This window comes from Quercus robur, chromosome 1 (assembly GCF_932294415.1).
Source record: "Quercus robur chromosome 1, dhQueRobu3.1, whole genome shotgun sequence".
Taxonomy (NCBI): Eukaryota; Viridiplantae; Streptophyta; class Magnoliopsida; order Fagales; family Fagaceae; genus Quercus; species Quercus robur.
This window is the reverse complement of record NC_065534.1, coordinates 25,111,134-25,135,183: the sequence shown is the minus strand read 5'-3', so window position 1 is coordinate 25,135,183 and position 24,050 is coordinate 25,111,134. Positions and strand designations below refer to the sequence as shown.

At 34.5% G+C, this 24,050-nt stretch overlaps 4 protein-coding genes across 8 annotated transcripts; 2 read left to right on the top strand and 2 right to left on the bottom strand.

The window, feature by feature from the left end:
- The first annotated feature begins 1,812 nt into the window (after nt 1-1,812).
- LOC126727097 (FKBP12-interacting protein of 37 kDa-like) lies at nt 1,813-5,045 on the top strand. 2 transcript variants are annotated; one of them, XM_050432602.1, is made up of 5 exons: nt 1,813-1,945; nt 2,693-2,854; nt 3,239-3,308; nt 3,916-3,971; nt 4,342-5,045. In XM_050432602.1, the coding sequence occupies exons 2-5, from the start codon at nt 2,774-2,776 to the stop codon at nt 4,510-4,512; spliced, it is 378 nt and encodes a 125-aa protein (XP_050288559.1). In that variant the 5' UTR covers nt 1,813-1,945; nt 2,693-2,773; the 3' UTR covers nt 4,513-5,045. The 2 variants fall into 2 exon arrangements, with proteins under 2 accessions (XP_050288559.1, XP_050288551.1); XM_050432594.1 differs by lacking the exon at nt 1,813-1,945 and adding an exon at nt 2,385-2,491.
- Nucleotides 4,912-9,021, bottom strand: LOC126727080 (uncharacterized). Of its 4 annotated transcripts, none has more exons than XM_050432575.1 (9): nt 8,872-9,021; nt 8,544-8,649; nt 8,302-8,464; nt 7,833-7,890; nt 7,627-7,739; nt 6,788-7,541; nt 6,382-6,608; nt 5,526-5,745; nt 4,912-5,237 (listed from the first exon to the last, which is right to left on the bottom strand). In XM_050432575.1, the coding sequence occupies exons 2-6, from the start codon at nt 8,556-8,558 to the stop codon at nt 7,453-7,455; spliced, it is 438 nt and encodes a 145-aa protein (XP_050288532.1). In that variant the 5' UTR covers nt 8,559-8,649; nt 8,872-9,021; the 3' UTR covers nt 4,912-5,237; nt 5,526-5,745; nt 6,382-6,608; nt 6,788-7,452. The 4 variants fall into 4 exon arrangements, with proteins under 4 accessions (XP_050288532.1, XP_050288541.1, XP_050288512.1 ...); XM_050432584.1 differs by having other exon boundaries at nt 6,804-7,541; XM_050432555.1 differs by lacking the exons at nt 7,627-7,739; nt 7,833-7,890; nt 8,302-8,464; nt 8,544-8,649; nt 8,872-9,021 and having other exon boundaries at nt 5,526-5,748; nt 6,788-7,445.
- Nucleotides 9,022-11,014: 1,993 nt separating this feature from the next.
- LOC126727072 (uncharacterized) lies at nt 11,015-13,302 on the top strand. The gene is made up of 4 exons (XM_050432542.1): nt 11,015-11,590; nt 12,341-12,596; nt 12,678-12,749; nt 12,840-13,302. The coding sequence occupies exons 2-4, from the start codon at nt 12,351-12,353 to the stop codon at nt 13,080-13,082; spliced, it is 561 nt and encodes a 186-aa protein (XP_050288499.1). The 5' UTR covers nt 11,015-11,590; nt 12,341-12,350; the 3' UTR covers nt 13,083-13,302.
- Nucleotides 13,303-19,085: 5,783 nt separating this feature from the next.
- On the bottom strand, nt 19,086-19,595 carry LOC126691626 (secreted RxLR effector protein 161-like). The gene has a single exon (XM_050386707.1). The coding sequence runs from the start codon at nt 19,593-19,595 to the stop codon at nt 19,086-19,088; it is 510 nt and encodes a 169-aa protein (XP_050242664.1).
- Nucleotides 19,596-24,050: the final 4,455 nt, after the last annotated feature.

Below are 24,050 nucleotides of genomic sequence, written 5' to 3'. Positions count from 1 at the left end.
GTAGGCCTTCCTCGAGGCTGTCATGGCAGTACGGTGGAGCAAGCCAACGATTTCTCTTCTCTTCTCTTGACACTCTGTGTGAGTGTGCGCTTATGCGTGTGTGTGCATGCATGTGTGTGACGATAATGAAACCAAAAGGAAACGGGAAAAGGATATGCGTTTACTCTTCAATGGAGCTCTAACTCCTCTGGTCAGTTCTTGCTGCTGACTGAGCTCAAAGCTGGTGGGCCTAGAAGGTCGCTTATTATTCCGGAAGGCAAAGAGAGAAATGGTTGGAGGGCTTTTGGTCTGGAACTAAGAAAATTGTTGAACCCTTCTCATTATGCGGAGGGTGGTAAAGGTCTTCCTAAGTTCATTCCTCAGGTGCGGAGGCATAACTTGGAGGCTCAATATTCTAGAACTTTTGCTGAAGTTGTGCAAGGTGTTCACGGAAGAATAGAGCATAGAAAGAATCTAAAGCAACTAGGATTCACAGGCAAGGGGAAGGTTACTCAGCTAGGAGAGGAGAAAACGGAGTTGAATCTGAGAATTGCAGGGGCAAAAGCAAGGGATTTTCCGGTGGGTAAGTCTGATAAGAAGGAGGTGGTGGGAGGGGTGAGGAGGGAGCAACGTATTAATGAGGTAGTAGAGGTAGGTGAGGGCAAGTTTCCTGGCCTAATTCCTCAAGATCATCCCTTGTTGAGTACTCATTTTGAGTTATGGTGCAATCGCTGGAGTTCAACATTGGAAGTGTGGTTAAATTTACTGCTAACTTTTTTCCCCACTTTCTGTAGAGAGAGCAAGTGCTTTCGTTCATTTTCAATGACCTTCAGACTTATGAAAATAACGTTTTCCCTGCTAGTTATATTATCCTTACAATTGTTTGCTAATATGCTTGGAGACTAGGATAAGATGCCATAAGGGGACACGTTTTTGATGTTATAGGACTGTGTAGCAACATGTCCTTAAAAATTTGGATTGTATCTTGTAACTTGTTCATGTCTCCACACTTTCAAATGTGTTTAGCTTGCTAGTGTGACTCTCTGTACTCTGGAAAAAACTTAATTATGAACTGTTTTTAAACTTCAAATGTTATAATGCAGTTTCTTTCTGTGTCATAAAACTTGATAAAATCTATTATGGTTGTGCATGTCCTACTACAGAAATAATTTGCTACTTTTTAGAAACTCATATTTAATAGCAAATTAAATATGCACTTACCTAAATATATTAAGATTATAGTGATGCTCATACTGGCATTGAAAGCAGTCTTGCCATGCTTTTCAGTTTGAAAACTGGTGGCCATATTTAAGGTTTGTGGGATGGTACTTGATGGGCAAGCTGAGAACTGGATTCCTTTGTTTATTGAGGCTCAGAAAATGTTTCTCTGAAGTATATAACATGTTCTAAGTGCATCTTTGAAAGTTAATGGAATTGGTAAGGCATTAGTGTGGAAATTCTGTGCTAGTTATACCTAGAAATTTGTGTTTTCTTAGGCTTGCACACAGGCAATTTTTGTTTGCCTTGTCCTTATCATATGTAGTCTTATGAAAATATACAAGATTTTTTTTTCTTTTTCCTTTTTTTTTTGTGTGGTAACAATACATTTCCGAATGTCATCCACATTCTTGATCTTGAATGGCTAATTGCCATTATTTCCAAAAATATTAGTCATCCTGATTCCTCTATTTGGTTACCTTACTGCTGTGACAGTATTGTTTTTGATAACATCAATATAATCCTTGCTTTTACTCTTTCATGGTTTCTTGATTCTAAAAATGTTTATCCTCTATCAATTGGAAATTTCATAGATAAATGTTTCATTATTTGGTTTCTTTGGGAAAGAAGTGTTCTCTTTTTTGTTAATTGTTTAAATTAACTGACAGAATTGGTATGGTGGTTGATTTGACAGGCTAGGAGATTATTACTAAATCCTGCAATTCATGAAGAGTTTACACGTTTAAAGGTTTGTAAAACTCCGTTAGATATGGGTGTTATTACCCCTGAGTATGGACTTGCTCCTTCTCTTTTCTTTTTGGTTATGAACAGCAATGACTTTATTGCAAAAAGGAAGACGGTCATTGTGACCAATGCTCATGTCTAAGATATGGTCATTTGTTGATCCATTCATGTAGGGCATTGTGACTAATGCCCACGTCTTTTTACATTCAATTGACTGCTGGATTTGCTGTGTGTATTGACTTGTGTAAAAAGGAATAGGGATCATATTTAAATCCGAACAAATAATAAGGCTTTGACCAAATTTTCTTCATGGTCACCTCACAAATTGATGGAGGTCATTTATATGCTCCGCTCCTAGGTCAAATATAAAATTTCAATTTGGAGCTTTTTATATGTTCAAGTACACTAAGTTTCCAGATGCAAAGTTTAGAAAGCAGAGGCAATAAATGAGATAAAAGCAGGGGTTCCATTAATAACCCAAGGTTGCTTCTAGTCCTTTGGAGACCATAACTTGAAATCACACAAAGTATCAGCATTTAGAAAGAAAATGGTAATAATTTCTTTGTTTACATTTCATGCCATTTTCTACCATATCTGATTGTGATTGTTGTTAATTGTTTTAATAAGATTTCTGATTTGAAGTTATACTTTTGTTGTTTTCTGTTACTTTAAAGCACCCCAAAGTGGCTCAGTATTTGTCTTTTGCTTTTAGAAAGTCTGTTTATGTTTTCTTGTGATGCCATAATGCTAGAATTTGGTTGAGGAAAAGGAGAAAGAGCTGAAGGAGAAACAGGATACTATTTCTGCACTCAGTTTCACTCCACAAAGCAAGATGGGTAAGATGCTGATGGCTAAATGCAGGACTCTGCAAGAGGAAAATGAGGAGATTGGAAATCTAGCTTCCGAAGGAAAGGTGCTACAACTGCATTGCATTATAGTTCCTGTCATCATACTTCTCAGTTTGTATCAATTTTCATTTTGGCCTTGAGAAAAATTTTTTTTCTAGGTTTCTTATTATATTTATGTTTCTTCTATGAGAAACGGAGACATGATTTCATGCATGAGCTAGCATTAAGGGCGGTTTTTTGGGGGGGTGGGGGGTTAGGGGATAGGTGGTATACGATAAGAAACACTTTTACTCCTGATTCTATATGGTTAAGGAGGATTATGCACAAACTTAAGTAAACCAATTTAATATAGTTCATAGTATGATGTTATCTTATGTTTCCAGAAGTGATTGATTTTCCTTATGCTAAACTCTTGGTTAACTTGATTTTTCTCTACATTCTGTTGTCAGATGCATGAGTTAGCAATGCAACTTGCTTTGCAGAAATCTCAAAATGCAGAACTCAGAAGCCAATTTGAAGGTTAGTACTTAGTATATATTGACTGTATGTATATTTATTTCCTTGGCTGGGTTTCAATTATAATAGATGCCTAAGTATCAAGTAAATTAAAAGACTCCAATCATTTACGGTTACATAGGAAAATACCTTTCTAACTTTCAGATACTGTATAGTTAACATTTTAGGAGTTCTTTTCTACTTATCAAAATTAATATAACTTATTAGTAACTAAACAATTTTTTATTTATTGAAGTCTTCATGCAAGTATCTTAACGTAATCAATCCTTTTTGAGGAGAAGACATTCAGTTTGTAAAAGACCTATAGAATGTTCATTTCTAATGAATAAGGTGCATCCCTCTTTCTGTTTTATTTGTCAAATTGCTAGAATTTTGATCCCACCACAATTCCAATCCAGATAGAACTCAAATTGTCGTCACAATTAATCTTCACTTTCAGTTTCTGTGGCATCAAACATTTAGTTCCTTCTGCTTTTTTGTTCAAAAGAAAATAAGGGAGATTGTTAAGGGTACACTTAATCGTTTTGTGCATTAAGCTGAAACCAATGTTGCTATACCACGGTTTTCAAAGTTCATGCTATATTGATTCTCTTTGTTCTATTGCGTGCAGGACTGCACAAACATATGGAGGGGCTTACGAATGATGTGGAAAGATCAAATGAAATGGTTTTCATCTTTCTTTCATTTCTTAATTTACTTGGAATAAATTTTGTAGTTTATTGTTATGTTAGTGTTTATATGCTTATATATAACATATTTCCAGGAGTAACTGAAAATAGACATGTTTCCCCACAGAATCATGATTGCATAATTGTATTATACCAATTTTCTGGGTCAAATATCTTCTTGTTGATGATTGATGCTATATGATTGTCTTTGTTTGACATTTATAGGATAATCAATTATAGCCGGAATCTTTGGGTTAATCTGTGATTTGGCTTTAGATGCTTTAAACTAAATGAAATAATGGTGAAGGTGATCTAAATGTAACCTTGTTATATGAGTGATCATAAAAAATATTGTGCTTCTATTGCAGGCACTTATCTTGCAAGAAAAGCTAGAAGAAGGAGATCAAGCGATTGAAAGGCTGAAGAATGAGGCGCAACAAAAGAGCGTAATTGAGGAGGGAATGAAGGAAAAAACTGATTCGGCTCCTATCCAGAAAGAGAGAGATGAAGAGATGATTGATGGGGAAACCAACAACTGAGTTATTCAATGCAATTTTGTAGGATTTAATTAATTTATTCCCCTCCATTTGTGATTTGTGCATCAAATATTAATGTAATTCTTTTTGGTGACATTTATGCTTTTCATTTTCAATCTGCACCACCACCAGGTTAGTGGATGAGGTAACATTTAGGTTCCCTCATCCCAAATACAGGATTTTACCAGTGAATTGGACCGATTGAACCACAGATGGGTCTAACGCCTGCCTGACCTGTTTGGCAGTTATAAGTCTCACTGCCCATTTTTAAAAGTCTAGTAACAAATGTAGTATTAGAATCAGGTACCGGTGCATTGTTAAGTAGATTTCTTCCTGCCCATTAGAAAAGGAGAGCAATGTTTATGCATGTATGCCACAAAAGCATGCATTGTTTACCAAGACTAAAATAGACTACCACACCACCGTAAAATGTGGTAGGATTTCATCATTTAAAAAAGGACTTGAGAACAATGAGCAGATTTGGCAAAGGACCACTACAAACGAGAGAGAGAGAGAGAGAGAGAGAGAGAGAGAGAGCTAAGAAAAAAGAGCTAAACGCTTGTAATAGCCTTAACGATTGGGACTACACTTGTATATGCTGGATATGTCCAGTTATCTTAATGGTGCTTTGCTATTCCCTGAGGCCACCCCAATCCAGCGTTACCAAAATTTCCAACTGCTTGTATTGGTTCCGCCATCCCCTTTGTAGTGCTGCCAAGTCCCTCCCCCTGCAGATATTACAAAATAAAATGTCAACATAGGGAGTGAGTTAACAAAATCAGCATGTAGATTGTCTTAGATGTCAAATTGGAGGATCATTTCCATCCATTCAAGTCATCTTCCTTCATCAAAGACCAAACCCCAACCCCAATCATCAGTCAAAAACCAGTAATAATGTGTGCTGGTGTTAGCCAAGTGACACTATTTGCCTAGAATCAAGAATATCATCACTTGTTACAGTTTTCTTCTAAGCAGATTTCCAACAAAAAAACGCTAATATTGTGATGAGAACATACCTCCTTCCAGCCCATGCCTTCCAGAAGTTTTTCTGGCATAACTACCAGCTCCAAACGACACATTCAAGGCCTCTGCTGCAGCTTCTTCTGTATTGGCAGAAGCATATGATGATGACTGTTCATCTTCATCAAACCTTTAATTCTTTTGTCCAGGGCCCACTCCAAAACCCCCATGCAGGGTTCTTCTCTCGGCAGCTCTGTCCCTATACACATGGATTCTCTGCTAGAGATACAGTAGGGACAAATCAGGGGTTAAACAAGGTGGATTGTGAAAAGGATGCATATAATCCAGAAGATCATATCTAAATGTATTTTGTTTAAAACATATAGAACATTTCTCACAAATAGAATATGCCTAATCACCCAAAAATCCAAAACTTTTAACTAGCTAGTATGGGTCTGGTACCTTTGGATCAAAATCTAACACTAGTGTAAACAATAAACATAATATCTAGCATCTGATAAAAGCATTAAGACATCACTGATAGCTCTTAGCAATGCCATTCCCTTATCAATACTCAAAACTGTCTTCTTTTGGTATTATGAGTTACTACTTGACGCCATAAACTAGCATTGCACACACCAACCATCTTCTTCAAGGGAATGCTCAAATAGCATTGCATATGTCCATGGAAAAACTTCAAATTTTTACATGCATGTGATGCCATTACTTATATGAACTCTTGTTTATCTGTTAAATCTATTAAAGGACTCACTCTTGCCATTACGTTATGTGCTTCTATTTTCTATGCTCTTATGATACTATTGATATACCTTTGTTTGTTGACTAGAATAAGATTAGGTATGGTTTCAGCACATCAACTTCAAATCCAAGCTTTTGAGATAAACTAGTTACCTGTCCAGATGCGGAAAGATTATCTGGTAATGTAGACAAATCTTTGCTGGTGGATACTCCATCTGCAGTTTTTGATACATGGTTTCCACTAGATTTAGAGAATGGGAGAGAGTGACTATCTACTGATAATTCAGGGAATCCCCAATCTTTTGTTGGGTTGGAAGAATCATAAGTTGACAATGAAGCCAGGTATCTTGCATTTGGTGTCCGCAACTTATAAACTTGACCTGATAGAAGGAAATTTCACATGAGTCCAAAATCACACTATTTTCAACAAACTGCGAAATATCTTTATCATTCGCCATCTGCTTCAGCAAACAAATGAATACAGGCCAATAAAGAACGACCTGGCATATAATGTAGAAGGCTTGTGTATGTTGTCAAATGAAAAGAGGTAAATGCAAACCTGACGTGACTCGTACCAGATCAAGATGTACTTCACATATTGGGGCAGTTTTTAGGAGACCGTCACCTGAAGGCATGGATGGATGACGCTTGACAGACCTTCTCACTAATCTTCCAACCAGCCTCACCACCTCACCTTTTCCATCCTTTCTGGTCCCTGTAACCTTTTCCCAGTCCCATAAATCCACAGCTTCAAATTCTGGCATTGGCTCTTCCCCAGATTTAATGACTTGGCCATACTGTGCTCGCCAGTTTTCTTTATCCCATGACACACCTTATCCACAAATGCTTGTTTTAATCCATGTGTCAAAATTTTGGATCACCAATTTCTTGTACAGGTTAATGACCCAAAAATTGTACAGATCAACTATCTAAACATCCATTTAGGATGGTTTGACAATCAACAGAGAAACTTTAGAAACAATCTTATATGGATTTAAATGGTTGATGTTCAAGCAAATGTCAGGTTATTGGTTCTTGGAGAGACAAATGGCTGATACTTGCGAGGATAACATAGGTGAGGTTTACATGTATACATGTGGATGGTGTTAATATTTGGATGAACAAGCCACTTAATAGAGATAACAATAAACCTGATCTTAATAATATTATAATGAAAAAGGACATCAAGCACTTGATTATTAGCAACATCATACTGGCCATACCTTAATATAAGACATTTCCACTTGAATTAGTTACATCACAATGGTTCTCTGGACACCATTCTCCTTCCAGCTCATAAGCATCACCGGTCCCTGCAATCCCATGAATCAAGCCAATTTAGGCCCTATCCCAAATAGGGTAGTCTATAAAAAAAAAACAAGAGGATTTGGGACTAACCTTCAGCGGGTAGCGCATCATCTGTTTCCAAGGGCATCATCACATGATCAGAATCAGTAACTACTGGCTTGGAATAACCAGACAAATAAAGCTCAATAAGTGTATCTTCTAACCTAAAAGGGTAAATAAGATATAGTCAGGAAAGCGATCATGATGTGATGAGATGATAATGAATAATAGGAACTGAGATGCTTAAAGTAGCATACCATTCTGATGGAGGAGGTGGATTTTCAGGTTCACTACTGTTGGAGCACTCTGTGTTGCCTGTTAGTCACAGTTAGTTAATTGATCAAATTCAATGCATTTAATCCAGAATCATCAAGCACTTATTTGAAATTGCATAGAAGGAGATTCAAACCCAGTTCTGAAGAATACTAAGTGATCTGAAAACATCTGATGGAAACCATATGGGACTAAAGAGAACCTATAGATTTTACAAGATTAATGCAATTTTTTTTGGCCAATATGCTATTACAATGGACTTCTACAATAAATTGACCCAATTGATATTCAAAATAGCTCCAAAGCACAAACTTAAGGTACAATCACCAAGGTCTTGTCAGGTCACAATGCCTACAATAAATCACATTGTGGTTTCCATGATAATAATCATTCTTTAAAATGGAAACAACATAATATACAAATTTCTTTACAACAGTTGGCATGCATGCTCACCTAGCCTGTTTTCATCAGGAGTAGTCTCTATACACTGGTAAACTTCACATTCATCTCCCTGGAATGCATGGCAATTTTCATTGCTGCCACATCTAAATGTTTCATCTTGACTGGGATTATCATAACCAGTTTCTTTGTTCCGATCAATTTCATCTTCACCACTCTGAGAAAAAACAACAAAAACTAACATCAAGAACATTACATAACACAATCCTCTCTATCAAAAACTATCAGAATACTACCTTTTCAGACTCCATAAGCACATAATTTCCATTCTCAAACTTGTAATAAAGCCCATCTCTACCACTATAGTATCATCCAGCAACTGGGTCATGGTAAAATCCACTACTGCATCAAATTAAGATCCCAAAAACATTATAAATAAATAGAAGGGCAACAACTTATGACCAAGCAACAAACTTTAAGGATACATAAAAATTGAAATACTTTGATTTAACCAAAGATGAAATCTTTTTGACAATTTGAGTATCCTAAATTAACGAAACTACCAAAAAAAAAAAAAAAAAAAAAACCCCAAAGGGGTTGTGTTTTTGAGTAGTAAAGAAAAACCTGGCATGGAAATAGAGCTGAGAATTCTTGTCCCAAACAAAGGAGCAATCCTCTGGTTCAGAGGTACCCATCATTTGTTTTTGCTTTGTTTCTCTATAGTCTATAATTGAGTTGTAGAGATTTGAAATTCAGTGTTAATATTAGAAGTAGAAAGCCATAGGCCCATAGGCATTGAAGCTCTGAGTCTGGGTCGCCTTGGAACTTGGAGGTGATGGAGAACGTCGTTTTTTGGTCTGGGCTGAGGCTTGCTGCAAAACAGTGTCCAAAATTGATTTTGGGCTGAAATTGAGCTTTAGATTGATTGAGTTGGGCCCAAAAGCCTTTAATTACTTTTTTGAATTGGGCAAAATCTAGGCTCCATCTCCATGACTGGATGGCTTATAAAAGGGGTCTGAGTCATCTGTCCATGAAAAGAAAAGGTATCGTTAAAGAGATCTACTAGTATTTGAAAGTTTAAGGTGGTTACCTAAATGGTTTTATATGATACCAACTAATGTAATTTTTGATAAAACATTAAAACGTTAAGGTAATGAGTGTCTTAGGATATTGGTTAATGTTGAATTTTATACCCTAATCAATTGACTTTTAATAAGGAATCGAGCCACTTTCAGTTTAAAATGTATATATTATTAAAGGTGTCTTGGATTCTCTGAATTTACTAGTAGTAGCATGCAATAGTAATATATTATTAGAAGTGTCTTGGATTCTCCAAAACAAGTGCATATAATGAGTGCATGATGGTCTCCATTAACATGAAGAGAAATTATCTTATACATTTAGCATATGTATCATCTCTTTTATCATGCATGAATCTTATATAATTATTAAATCAACATTACATATGAGGGACGATGCATATACAAAATAAGAGGCTAAAATGTTTAAAATCACAAAAGAGAATGACTTGGATTTGGAAATATAGAGTAAAGACTAAAATAGTCCATGAAAGTAGTATTAAATTTTTTCTAAAATAGCCCATTAACAAATGCCTATAGACATCCATTGACAGGAGTCTTGTTTTAGTTGTCTCTTTAACTTTTTATATGGGATATTGAATCATCAATCTATCATTTTTTATTTTTGACTTGATTTTTGTGCAAATGTTTAGAGGCCTTTTCGAGCTCCGTTTTCTTCAAACTTTATATAATCAGAAAGTTCTGAATGTTATTTGATTAAATCTATATGCATAATAATATTTGAATTAAATAATTAACCACTAAAATAAAGTCAAGAATTCAACTTTGAGTAATTTATAGAGTAAATAAAAATTCTACTTACTTTTCCAAAAAGAAAAAAAAAATGTTATTTGAACCCAGTGGCTGAGCCAGAATTTCAATTTAAGGGGGGCAAGATTTAAAGACTATTCTTAAAAAGACAAAAACAAAAACAATTGTATATAGGAACTTGATTTGGATTCATTATTATACTCAGCACTTTTCATAATTTCAATTAAGTACAAATATATATTTCATATCGAAACAAAAATAACCAATTCATATTTACAAACAATTAAAGTAAGAGATTAATATAATTACATAAAGTTTAGATATCTAATTTGATTCTTTAAAATTTAGATATCTAAAGTTGCATACATGTCTATTGCTTTTGATTGCTTTTAAATAATATGTACAATTCAAATTTTTTGTTCTCTATTTTTCAAAGTATTTAAATTTGGGTTCGTAGTAGAAACCTAGACTAGTGTTTAAAATTGAAATGTCTAAGAGATGGAGGAGAAAGAAGATAGGTGGAGGTTTAGGGTTTGAGACTATAGTACCAATGTACAAAGACATTAGTTAGTTTTTTTTTTTTTTTTTTTTTTTTTTTTTTTTTTAAATATATATTATTTCGTATAAAATATTAAGATATAAGACCCACCATCAATTGAAAATTTATGAAATAAAAAAGAAAAGAAAGTTTGGATAAGTTTTCCATGAATAGTAGTGACACGCCTAAATTTGAGACTTGATAAAAGTTTCTTTTTAAAACCATAATGATGTAGCAATGAGTCAATGATGTGTAACCTTTTTACCTTTTCTTTTTCAGAGCTATTTTAGGGACTGCATTTTGTTTTTTTTTTCTTTTTACTAGAGTGGCCAAACAGGTTAAGCATATTTAATAAAGTTTTGTTTACCTCTGCAGGAAACTTTTTTTGGGTGGAGTCAGGAGGAGTCCAATCCGTTAGTGTGCAACATAGGCCCAGTCTGAGATTTACTTAAGTAGGAACACTTAGGCCCAACGGAAACCCAGCACACTTAAGCCTTTTTCCCTCGAGCTACTGCAGCCCAAACTCTATCAAACCCACACACAAAGCCCAACTGACATTAAAAGCCCCATTTAATTAAAAACCTTAAACCCACTCCACTCAGATTCCCTCTAACACCACTCGGCCCATCAGTTTTTCCAAAACCTTCAAATAAAATAAAACCAGCTCACATGAATCCCAATTCAACCCCAAAATTTACCAACAATCCAAAGGCTAAAAAAACCCCCACGTCATTCTCTCTCAATTACTCAGAAGTTTTCACAGCCCAAGCAAACCCACTAGGCAGTATCATACATACACCCATTTGTCCACCGCCTCCCTCCTAATATATAACAACGCAAACACAAACACAAACAAGCAATACGCTCTCTGCTCTCTCTTTTTCATAGTCGTCCGTTTGTTTGGCTTGCGTCGCTCCGTTTCTATCGGATCCACTCTTCGCAAAGCAAATTGCAAGTAAGCTCTCTCTCTCTCTCTCTCTCTCTCTCGATTTTCTGTAATTTAGGGGTATTGATTTTGCTTTGATTAGTTTAGATTGAATTCCATGTTACATTTGTTAATTTCGTATATATGGAATTCTTTGATTCTTTGTCTTTTAAGGCTCTGATTATTTGGCGGTTGTTAGTTTATGCCATGGTTAGGGTTACGGGTTACGGTTGAGACTTATATTCTAAGAGATTTTTTTGTTTTTTGTTTTATGTGGTTCGCTCTCTTTTTCTCTGGTTTATTCATTCGTATGGCTTCCTTGTATTGTTTGCCTATGGTTTTTCTTCTTGTTTGGCTTGTTGCTAGGGTTTGAAAAATTGGGGTTTTGTTTTTGGGTGCAAAACAATTGGTTTGTGGATCCTTGTGTGTTTGGTATTTTGATTGGGGTTTTGGGGTTTCAAGTTAATGATGGTATATTTCTAGGTTTGGGGTTTCAATCTGACTTGGTTTGCCTTGCGTTTGGACATGTTGTTGATGTGGTTTGTGTTGTGCTCTGTTCAAGCGTCTGTATGTTATGTTTCCTCGGTGTATCTCTCTACTGTACTGTGTTTGAGATTTGTGTCCAAAACCTTTGAGATTTGTGTCCAAAACATGCTTGTAGTTGTATGTTACTTCCTTTTTACCTTTTTGTTCAGTTTGCCTTGATTGTTCCTTGCCCGTGAGTGGATCTTTACTGAGAAAAGAATGCAAAATTCATGTTATCTCTCTCTCTGGTCTCAGAGATCGAATCATGGCAGATTATGAGGACTATGAGGTTGTAATTTTTTCAGACTTCAAAGACTTCACCCGTCAATTTGAAAAAAAAGAAGAAGGCAAATCTGATCCCAATATCCATCAAAAAACAAAAGCAAACTCGTTGTTCTCAAACTGTGACTATTGCCCTCAACGCCCTATGTCCACCCTTGCCCCTGTCTTCCCCCTTGCCTTTGAACTTCACGGATCTTACCCATATTGGAAATGGATCCCCGAGACACAGGTATGTGCTACATTGTGTGAGTGAGTGTGTTTCTTTTCTTTTTTATGAGAAGGTTTTCAATTATATCTGCTTGTTTCTCAGCTTCGTGAACAGGAACAAAATGAATTTTCTCTCAATGGACAGTCGTTGTTAGAGCGCTACAACAAAATTAAGGTTTATTTCTTCTTCTTCTTCTTCTTAATATCCATCTATATATGCTTTATAACTCCTTATTAATTCTTTGATTACGAACAATTGGTGTAGGGTACAAATTTTGAATTTGTGAGACTTGTGAAGATCCAGTTGATTCCCAGTAGTGGAATAAAGTATTTTATTCAATTCGAGGCCAAGCCCAACAGTACTGAGTACACTCTGAAAACCTTTGAAGGTTACATGTTCAAGGATTATGTCCATCCTAATAGTAGTTTGTGGCCCATGTCTTGTAAACTATTAGGCCCCAATTCTCAACGGTATGTGCCTTCTGGACCTGGCGTGTGGACAATATAACCAAGAATTGTTAGGGAAAGTTTAGTTTGCGTAATGGTTGGGTGGTGTGGGATTTAGATTGTTGGATTTTAATTGACTGTTGTGGCTATAATAATTTGCTTCTTTTATCTGTACATGTAATAGTTTTTTGGCTGGTTTGAACTTTGAATGACCTGCAATCAATATTGTTAATTTTATGATTGTAGATTGATAGTGAATGCAATCCTCTCCATTTCATACACACTAACTAATGTAAAATAAACGAATTAAAGGATTGGCAAGAGCAAACATGGTTTTGCGGACAATTGAATATCTAGCATAAGATTATTTTCTGAACAAGAGAGATCATGCTAGCATTATCATACTTGGATCCTAAATACCATAACAACAGTATCACAAAACTTGTTTGGTCAAGCATGGTAACACTCATAGTTCATTAATTACAGTACACATATCATACCATAAGTATACGAACGATATAATTCGGATTCTTTTCCATACATATATATATATATATATATATATATATATATATTTATTTGGAGATAAATACAATGATTTAACATATTATTGTCATATATGGTAATTCAGATTCTTTGCCATATATATATATATAATTTTTTTTTTTTGGAGATAAATACAATAATTCAATATATTATAGTCATATAGAATATCATGAATAAATCAATGATAACACTAACATATTACACCATTTTAACTTTTTTACTATTTACTAGTTTGGGCGGCACGTGAGAAAATTATGATAGAACTACTATTTGAAGAAGAAAGAAACCATGTATTTAAACTTAGATTAACTACTTTAATATATGAGTATTTATTTGTCATGATAGTTTTGAACTTATTTGCTAAAGGCAACATTAACTCACTAAAAGCTTCTAAGAGTGAAAATTAATATCATCTTTGCTAAGACATTGTCACAATATTTCAATTTGTACAATGAATGATATCATATACTACAATTGAAGGTTTTCATCAAATACGTGCAATTATCCACAATAAAGATTTTGTTATTCGTAGTTCATTTTTATTATCTTACATTTTATGAGTCTAGCCACGATATCAGCTTACTTAATTTTTTAATGAACACCAAGATTTATATATATATATATATATAAGGATAACAAAAGGCATGTGTCATTGAAGTTTCCATTAGATAAAATTTTAAGTCTAGAATATTTAACCTAGGAAAATCAATGTTCCAAGTATGACTACCACATAAAACTCAAAATACACGGAAATTTTTTTTGGGATATTAAATTTAGTACGGGTATTTTAGATATTTTACAATGGAACATTTTAAGAATCATAAGATTTCAAAATAGTTTAACTAAGAGAGGAAAAGTTAGGGTACTTCTTCGTTTGAAAGTAGAGCAAATAATAATAAATTTTTTTTTTTTTTTTTTAATTTGAGGGTGTTCCTAATTTTGTGAATGAGGGTGTTCCTAATACGTGGCACTGCCACCGCAGCAGCGTGAATCTCTCTAAGTCTCGCCTCCCTCTTTTTTTCTTTTTCTTTTTTCCCTTCGTTTTTCACTTTTTCGCATGTTCCGTTTGGTTTTGCCGTTTTGGAATAAGGACCAAAAAATGAAAAGAGGAATCAAAAACTGGTAGAGAAAAGAAGAGGCCCACCATCTTGGACTGAAATGGACAATCACAATAAAATGTTTGTCTTTCTTTCTCTTTTGACACGTCTACCAATATCATGCTCTCATTCTTGGCAGGTGTTACAAATTAACAAAGATTTACAATTTCTTTTTATAACTACTTTATATTTTAAAGTAGTGTTCATGATTTAATATATGAATTATTTTTATTTATTTCAAAAAAAAAAAAAAACACCCAAAAGAACATAAATGAAGCAGTAGACAGTATGTTTGTATAGGTACTTATATACAAACTTTAATAAGACGGTATTAGAGGGGAGAAAGGTTAGCACATAAATATATGTGTTATATATAAGAACTTTTTCTAATTAATTATTGTATAAGTTGTGATGTGTCCATGGCTCCTCATTAATTGCTTTGATTTATTGATGGTCAATTTTGATTGGTAGAGCATAAAATGGTACTAAGAAAGTAAGGCAAGATTTGAACTTCAATTCTTTATGAAAAAAAAAAAGAAAAAAGAAGAAGAGATTTGAACTTCAATTGTAGACTACTATCTCTATCCAGACCCGATTACCCAAACTTTTATTTTAATTTCATTAATAACATACATATGCAAATTGAATCGATGTTGCCTAATTTGATGCATCTTCCCACCCTCACCCTCATCCTCACCCTCCATATTTGTAAGCATTATTATCCAATAGAAATTTGTCAAACACTTCACTTTCACACTGTCTCATCACATCACATCACTCCTCAAAAAGATCCAACACAAGCACTCAAATCCAGACCCGATTACCCAAACAAAATATATGGGTAATATCCGACATAGGCACTTAAATTCTTATTTACCTAATATATATATATATATATATATAATATTTATATATTAAACTAACTTTTTTTAACCACATTAGTAAAAATGTGAACACCCTAATTTGAGAATAATAAGAATTTGAGTTCACAAAAATAATAGTAATGCTACATTTACAACATCTTCACAATAATTTCACAATAAATTCTATGTGGTAAATTGTTATTAATTTTAATTTGGCTCAATACTGACATTACTTTTTAACCCACCAATAACAACTTGTAGGAGTGTGCAGCCAACCCATCAAGCCACCAAAATAGACCCGATCCGACCCAAGTCGTCGGGTTAAGTCGGTTTTTAGGGCTTGGTGGGCTGGGTTGGGTTACAATTTTTTTTTTAATGGCGGGTTGGGTTGGGTTTGGGTCATAAAATTCTAAACCCGCCAAACCCGACCTGACCCGACCCACCCATAAATTTAATATATATATATTTAAAATATATTATATAATTAATAATTTTTTTAATAAATAAGTAGCTTTTCCTATCTTATATAAAAGCCAATTAGTTTACACAAATCCTAGTAAATTACCATTGTTGTGTCATTAATGTTGTTTGCATTTAAGGAGTTACATTGATACCAATCTTTGGTTTTTTTTATAATATATTTATATTTTTTTCTACTTAATTTAATAATAATAATATAAATTTTGTCCAACCCATGGGTTCAACCCGACCCATGTGGGTTGGGTTGGGTTGAACTTATGTGATGGGTTAGGTTGGGCTGGGTTGAATTTTTTTTTGACCCACCATGGTGGATTGGTTCAAAAAATTCCTTTAATCCGACCCAACTCGACCCATGCACAAGATTTGTTATGAAAATATTATAAACGTAGCATTACTTTAAAATTAATTTTTCCCCTTTGTCAAATATAATCCTTAACCCTTTTTTAAAAAGAGCTTAAATAAAAACAATAAAATTGGCTCAAAAAACAATAAAAATAGCCACAAAAAAAAGAGATTAGACCAAATAACAAGTGAACAAATTATTTAACAAAAAGCCTATTAAAAAACAAAAATACAAATAAAATAAAAATCTTTGATCATTTAAATTTATAACTCATTCAACCTATTACATAAAAATAATCCCTAATTTCATTTTTCATTAAAAAATGTACCCCAAAAAAATATTGTGGTCATGAGTTTTCCTTTACAATGCCAACAGTTATGCTCTCTTTGTCTTTGAAGTTGCAATAATCCTTAACAATTCGATTCGACTTGTATTTGTAGCAAATATCATATCTCTCTCTCTCTCTCTCTCTCTCTTATCATTTCAAATTTTCTCTCACTTTATTATTCTCATCTCAATATCCTCAATTCCCACTTTATCTTTTATCAATCCATTTTTTTTTTCTTCGTTAGTGAAAAGAAATTGTAATGTTTCATGTATTTGCGTGTTTTTTTTTTTTTTTTGCATTAATATATTAAATTTATCTCTATATTAAATTTTGTATAATTTAAGTTTCTAAGTGACCAACCTAAAAATAATTCATAGAGCTGTCATTGAGAATAATCCTTAAAAGGAATAATGATACACTAAAAGCATGATGTATAAAGAAATATTCAACAATCTCCTAAAAGCACAGTACATAAAAAGATATTTGATAAACTTCTTTTTATTATTGTAGAATTTCAACTTATAGCATATTGTTCATTATCAACTACCTAAGACATCAATCAATCATGTTTTGCTAGTATTTATAGTAAATTGATATTGTCTAGTGTTTCTTAATAAAAGAAGTTAATATTCTATGGGAATTAGTTTAGGAAATATTTTTTATTAAAAAATAAAATTTTGACAAATTTTTTTATATTTTCTATTAAAAAAAAGTATTAAAAATTTTCTTAAAATTGTCAATTAACACATATTTAAGAGTACATGTTAACAAAACAAAGTTTTTTTTTTTTTTTTTAATTATTACTATTAATAACAGGACTAGCCTCTGAGGCTCTTCTATAATTTGCATCAATTATAATTTGAGATTACTACATTTTTTAATCACAAAAATACTTAGAGATGGGATGAAAATTTATGCGTTTTTAGGTGAAATAATTTTTAATCACACCCCTCGGTTTTTTTTTTTTTTTTTTTTTGGTGATTAGAAATAGTAATAATCCTAAAAATCAAAATTTTGAAAAACAGAGCAATTTAATGCAGAAACTCCTCAAAGCACAATATTTCATGAATAAAATGCATGAGTATGAGATTAAAAGTTTTAAAAAAACTTGAATTCAACCCAAATCTTCCAAAATCAAGATTTTCAATCAATTGTCCTCAAAGCGCAAACATTAAACACATTTTACATTAAAATCAAGGAACTTTTAATCTTGGATGGCCACAACAAGATCATACACAATAACATGTACGAAGTTTAGCAAAGAGTAACTTGTGTAGTGTGTGCAACTAGCAAAAACTTGAGATACATGTGAGGTGATATGTGAATAACAATCGATCACAAAGTCTACAAAATTCATCACAAAGAGTTTAAAAGAGACTATCACCTAAAAAGTTACATTATATAACTCGCACATCTCCTAGATCATAAGCTTGCAATCATGTAAGTTTCTTGATTTTTGCCTCATAATATACACATCAATTTTAATTATGTGATTTGGCATCAAGCCTAATAGTACACACCAATTTTGATTTTAAGAATTAAGAAGTTTAACCGAGGCTTCACCTTATGTTCTTTTTGTGCATGTGCTACACTTTCTCGAGCACAAAATCTTATGATATGTACTAAGGTGTTCATGATTGGCTAGTGAACAGTGGTGAGATTGTTATTTATGCCTTTCTCTATAAGGTCAAGTCCAACATTTAAAAACATATGACTTCAAGATTAAGACATAGTAATCAAAAAACCATACACATCTTTCCCACACAACATGCACTACAAATCTTCAACTAGTAGAGTGCAATAAATAAGCTCATCAAAGCTAAACAAGGTACAAAAGACATGTTATGTGAAAATAAATTGACCAACCTTGTTCTCAAAAACCAAGAAGCATAGTGCAAAACAAAATGTGCTTCCCTCCTTTTTTTTTTTTTTTTTTTTTTTTATTATTAAAAAAAAACACCTAGAATGAAATGCCTGAATGTTATGCGATGCAAATCCTAGAAACAAAGAAAAAATAAAACCAAGGAACAATGGTCACAAAAGGTAGAGCAATAAAGCACAAGAACCATGAGGGCAAATACAAATCAGGGACACAGAATTACACCAATCACTTGACGAAGAATCTCAAACTTACTTCTATCAAGAGGTTTGGTAAAAATGTCGACATTTTGACGCTCAGTAGGAATATACTCAAGACACACAATTTTTCTTTCAACAAGATCCCTAATGAAGTGATACCTAATCTCTATGTGCTTAGTCTTAGAATGCTGAACAAGGTTCTTAGATATGTCAATAGCACTAGAGTTATCACAGTAAACCACCATGGTATCTTGAGATATCCCATAATTTTTTAAAACCTTTTTCATCCAAAGAAGTTGTGAGCAACAACTTCTAGCAGCAATATATTCTACCTCGGCTTTTTGCTCATCCAGGCAACAAGGTTAGCACCAACATAAAAACATCCACCAGTGGTGCTTTTTCTATCATCAGCATTGCCGGCCCAATTAGAATTAGAAAAACCAACAAGAGACAGATTAGACTTTTTGCTATAAAATAATTCATAGTCACAAGTTCCAGCAACATATTTAATTATTCTTTTAACAGCATTTAAGTGTGAAACCTTAGGATTAGACTGAAATCTAGAACAAACACCAACACTGAAAGCAATATCAGGCCGACTAGCAGTCAAATATAACAAACATCCAATCATACTTCTATATAATGTAATATCAACAGACTCACCTGATGGATCATTTGTTAGTTTTGCATTAGCAGCCATTGGTGTCCTAGCATGGGTAGCATGGTCCAGTCCAAATCTCTTGACTAGATTCCTTGTGTATTTGGCTTGGTTGATGTAGATCCCTGAATCCGTTTGCTTCACTTGTAATCCCAAGAAATATGTTAGTTCACCAACCATACTCATTTCAAACATTGCCTTCATTTCATCTGCAAAAGAATGAGCAAGAGAGTCATTAATAGCACCAAAAACAATATCATCTACATAACTTTGAGTTACAACAAAACTGTTCTTATCATTTCTTATGAAGAGAGTAGTGTTTGCAAATCCCCTTTTGAAGCCGTGCTCAGTAAGATATGCAGTCAATCTATCATACCAAGCTCGTGGAGCTTGTTTCAAACCATACAGTGCTCTCTTCAATTTATACACATCATTCGGTCTGTGAGGATCAACAAATCCTTTAGGTTGTTCAACATAAACTTCTTCTTGTAGCATTCCATTCAAGAAAACACTTTTGACATCCATTTGATATAACTTGAAGTTTAGATGACTAGCTATAGCCAGTAATATCCTAATGGATTCCAATCTTGTAACTGGAGCAAAGGTCTCATCAAAATCAATCCCTTCCACTTGTGTGTAGCCTTGAGCAACAAGTCTTGATTTATTCCTGATGACAGTGCCATGTTCATCTAACTTGTTCTTGAAGATCCACTTAGTTCCAATTACATTCACACCCTTTGGTCTAGGAACTAATTCCTACACATCATTCCGCACAAATTGATGAAGTTCTTCATGCATAGAGTTTACCCAATCAGCATCTTAAAGTGCCTCATCTACCTTCTTCGGTTCAAATTGGGACAGATAGCATGAGTGTGTAATTACACTTAAGGCTTTTGACCTTAGTCTCATATTGTCATTCAGACTTCCCAATATATTTGAGGAGGGATGATTCAACCTTACTCTAGAGGAAGGACCTTTAACCTGAGATCTGGATGTACCTCTTTGTTTTGATGGAGGACTAAACTCATGTTGAACTTGTTGAGTCTCATGAACTGGAGTGGATGGTTTAGGACTTGATGGTCTGACCGATCGAAACTCGTATATCAGGTTTTTAAAAAAAGCTAAATTGGACTTTTTCAAAGTCACTGTTCAAACTTTTTCTTACTTTTCTCTCTCTCCGCGTTGGCTCAAGGCTCCACCATTCAAGTTTTTGTCGTTTTCCTTCAAGTTTTTTGCAAGGTTTTTGTCCTTGGAAGCCGGTAAGTTCCTTTTGCCCTTCTTTTTCAAGTTTAGTTCTCTCTTTCATGCATTTTTCATGCATTCTCATGGGTATTTTTGGCATCTTCACACTTATTGGGGTTTTTGATGATTCAAGCATATTCTTGTGAAATTGATCAATGGGTTTTTGTGCCATGATGTTATATTGATGTTCCCTATAGTTTAATTTGATCAATTTTGTGGTTTTTGAAAAGTTGAAAATTCTAGGGTTTTGAATTTGATCCGAATTGGGGATTTTGTCAAATTGGCTTAAATTGATAAAATTGGCTTATCTAATTGATGTATTTCGTCATTATTGTTGTTATTATATCATGTGTAATGATCAATTCGTCAATATTTTTCAAATTGATCAAGTGGTTTCTAAAATTTTGGAGTTTTTGTGTTAAAACTCTTAATGTTCAAGCCAATTTTGTAATTTGAACCTTTTTGGACTTAATTCACTGCATTAGATCATGCATCATGACATTTAAACTTGTTCATGCATCATATAGATTTTTGTTCTATATTTTGTTTTTATGCTAACTTGCAGTCTGTCCTTGGTTTTTGTCTTTGTGGTGTTTGTTCTTTCGCTCTGTGTTTTGATCTTTATCTTAGCACCATGCCTAGGAAAACTAGAACTCATAGGACCACTTCCACTTCCTCTGAGTCTCCACCTAGGGTTGAGCTGTTTAAGAATGATAAGTGTAGAGAAGCCTATGATACCTTGAACTGTAAGCGTAAGATCTGATCTGAGCGCGCAGTTGTGTTAGATCAGCTTGATCTGACCATTAGGGCCAATTTTGAGTCTAGAGGTTGGTTGCCTCTCTTAGAGATAGATCATCCACCCCCGACCGCCCTGATTAGAGAGTTCTACTCAAACCTCTCTTGCCACGTCTATGATTCCAACACCCTAGTTAGGAGTTGGATACGAGATGTAGAGTTCACCATTACCCCTCAGGTAGTGGCTGAGGCTCTTAGGGTGCTGGTTGTTCGGGATGCTGACTATCCCTATGATGAGTCACCCTCATTAGACGTTGTCATGTCTTACATCACTGGATCATCTATCCAGTGGGGTACTAATCCTCGAATCACGTCCGCTGAGCTTACCGAGACGGCCTATCTCCTCTTTAGGATAGTGTGTCATTTTGTGTGGCCTATCTCTCACTTCCACACCATCCCTTTAGAGCGATGTGTGTTTTTATATGCTTTTACTTCTGGAGCGTCTATCAGTTTTCCTTACTTGTTCCTTCGTTCTTTGAGCAAGGTTCATAGGAGTTCTACTGTAGGGCATGCGCTAATTCATCCTATTTTCATTCATCGGATTCTGCTCTACTTAGGTCTAGATGGATTTCCGTCGGGTGAGCCTGTTAATGTGATTGCTCCCATAGGTGCCACCTTTCTTCGTTAGAGGGCGGTTCAGTTAAGAGTTGCTCCTCCTCATACTAGAGGTGCGTTATCTGGTAGTGTTCTCCCTCCTCCCTCTTCTACAGGTACAGCTGTTGCTGAGACTTCCGGTGCTGCTGATGCTGATGTTCCTCCACCAACTTCTTCGGATGATTCTGACATTCGTCGCACATTGGATCATGTCTTGACCGTTCAGGCGGCTCAATGACAGATTTTGGTGGATGTGCTTAATGAGATTCGTGCCTTGCGTGCGGAGTTGGTGCAGTTTAGACCACCTCCCTTTTGATGATGGATATCTTGTTTGCCCTTTGGCATTCCGTCACAAAAAGGGGGAGTACTTGTAGGTCTTTTGTTTTTATTTTTCAGGGGGAGTTTATTTGTTTTTGGTTGGAGCTTGTGGAGTTTTTAGATTGTATCTAGGTGCTTCACTGTGTACTTAACATTTTTAGCTCTTACCTTGTTTTTTTGATGGGATATTTATGTGAGGGGGAGTTTTATGTTTTGTTGGTACTTTATTTGTTTCTTGTTTCAAACTGCTTATTGATTTATATTTATGAGGTATTCATTGATATATGTCTTTATTTGTGTGTTGTTTGAAATCAAGAAGTTATTTTGTTTACTTGTATTGTTTTCACACATGCAGTTATGCATTTTGTTTAGTGTTTCAGGAAATATACAAGTTGATTCAATTGAGCTGCTGTTTACACTTGCAACTAATGGATAGTAGTTAGGATTGAATTTGTTTTATGAGCATTATTTTGTAAAGGGCTTTTCATTTTGTAAACTTTGAGCTTCTAAGTTGTGTTTTGTCACGGATTTTCAAAGGGGGAGTTTGTTAGGTTCTAAAGTTTAGGATTTTATATATTTAGAACTCTAATGTGTATTGTTGGCAAACCATGATCAAAACAATGTGTTTAGAAGTGTTTAAAACTAGCTCAAAGTTGTGTGTCAATGTAAAGTTGGAATCGAGTTTAAAGTAGGAAACACTGTGGCTTTCGGCCTGGCTCGATCAATCGAAGCTCGGGCAAATTGCTTTTCTACAGATTTGTCCAACTCAGTCCTATTTGTTTTAAAACGTTTTTAGGGTTTCTTATTTGTCCTAAGTATAAAAGTCAAACCCTAGCCATGTTTTAGTGTTGCTCATATTTGCGGTTTGTGTAAATCTCTTGTGAGATCTAGAGGAGCTTTCCTTTACACAAACTTAGGGTTTTCAAGGAGAAGATATTTTCTACACCTTGATGATCAATTTAGTTGCTGCCATTGAAGCTTAAAGAATACACAAGCGGGTGTGCTTGTAGCTGGTGGTGAATCCAAGAAAGAAGGAGTCCGTGGATTCGGAGCTTGCACATGGTGGCGTCAGTAAGTTCTACTAGTTGGTAGCAATAAGAAGTCAAATGTGGGGGCTTGTAAGTCTGATTGTATGAACTTCAATTCTTTCAAGATAGTGGATTCACGTTTACCTTGAGGATAGCTAGGTCAAATCCTCCCCAAGTTTTTACCGGTTTGGTTTCCTGGGTGATCATATCTTGTATTATTTATTTTCCGCTGCTTTACTTGATTTGATCTTTGTTATTGTGATAACCTAGACTTGTGAAATTGGACTAAGTAACAACTTGGCTAAACTACCTAGGTTAAATCAATTGTTTTAAGGGGTTTAAAAACTGTCAAATAAGATTATCTAGATTGGGAATAAGAGAGGTGAATTTACGGCGAAAAGTGCCTATCACATAGCTTACAATTTGGCTAAAACAATGGAGGTGGGTGAAAGTTCCTTTGGGGACCCTTGTAGATTGCTTTGGAGAAAACTTTGGCATTTAAACCTTTCTGCAAAAGTAAAAATCTTTGCTTGGAGGGCTTGTGTTAATGGGCTCCCTACCTTTGAGAATATGAGCAAAAGAGGGATTCAGAGTAATAATGCCTGCCTTATATGTGGCTTGGGAATTGAGGATATCAATCATGCTCTCCTTCATTGGG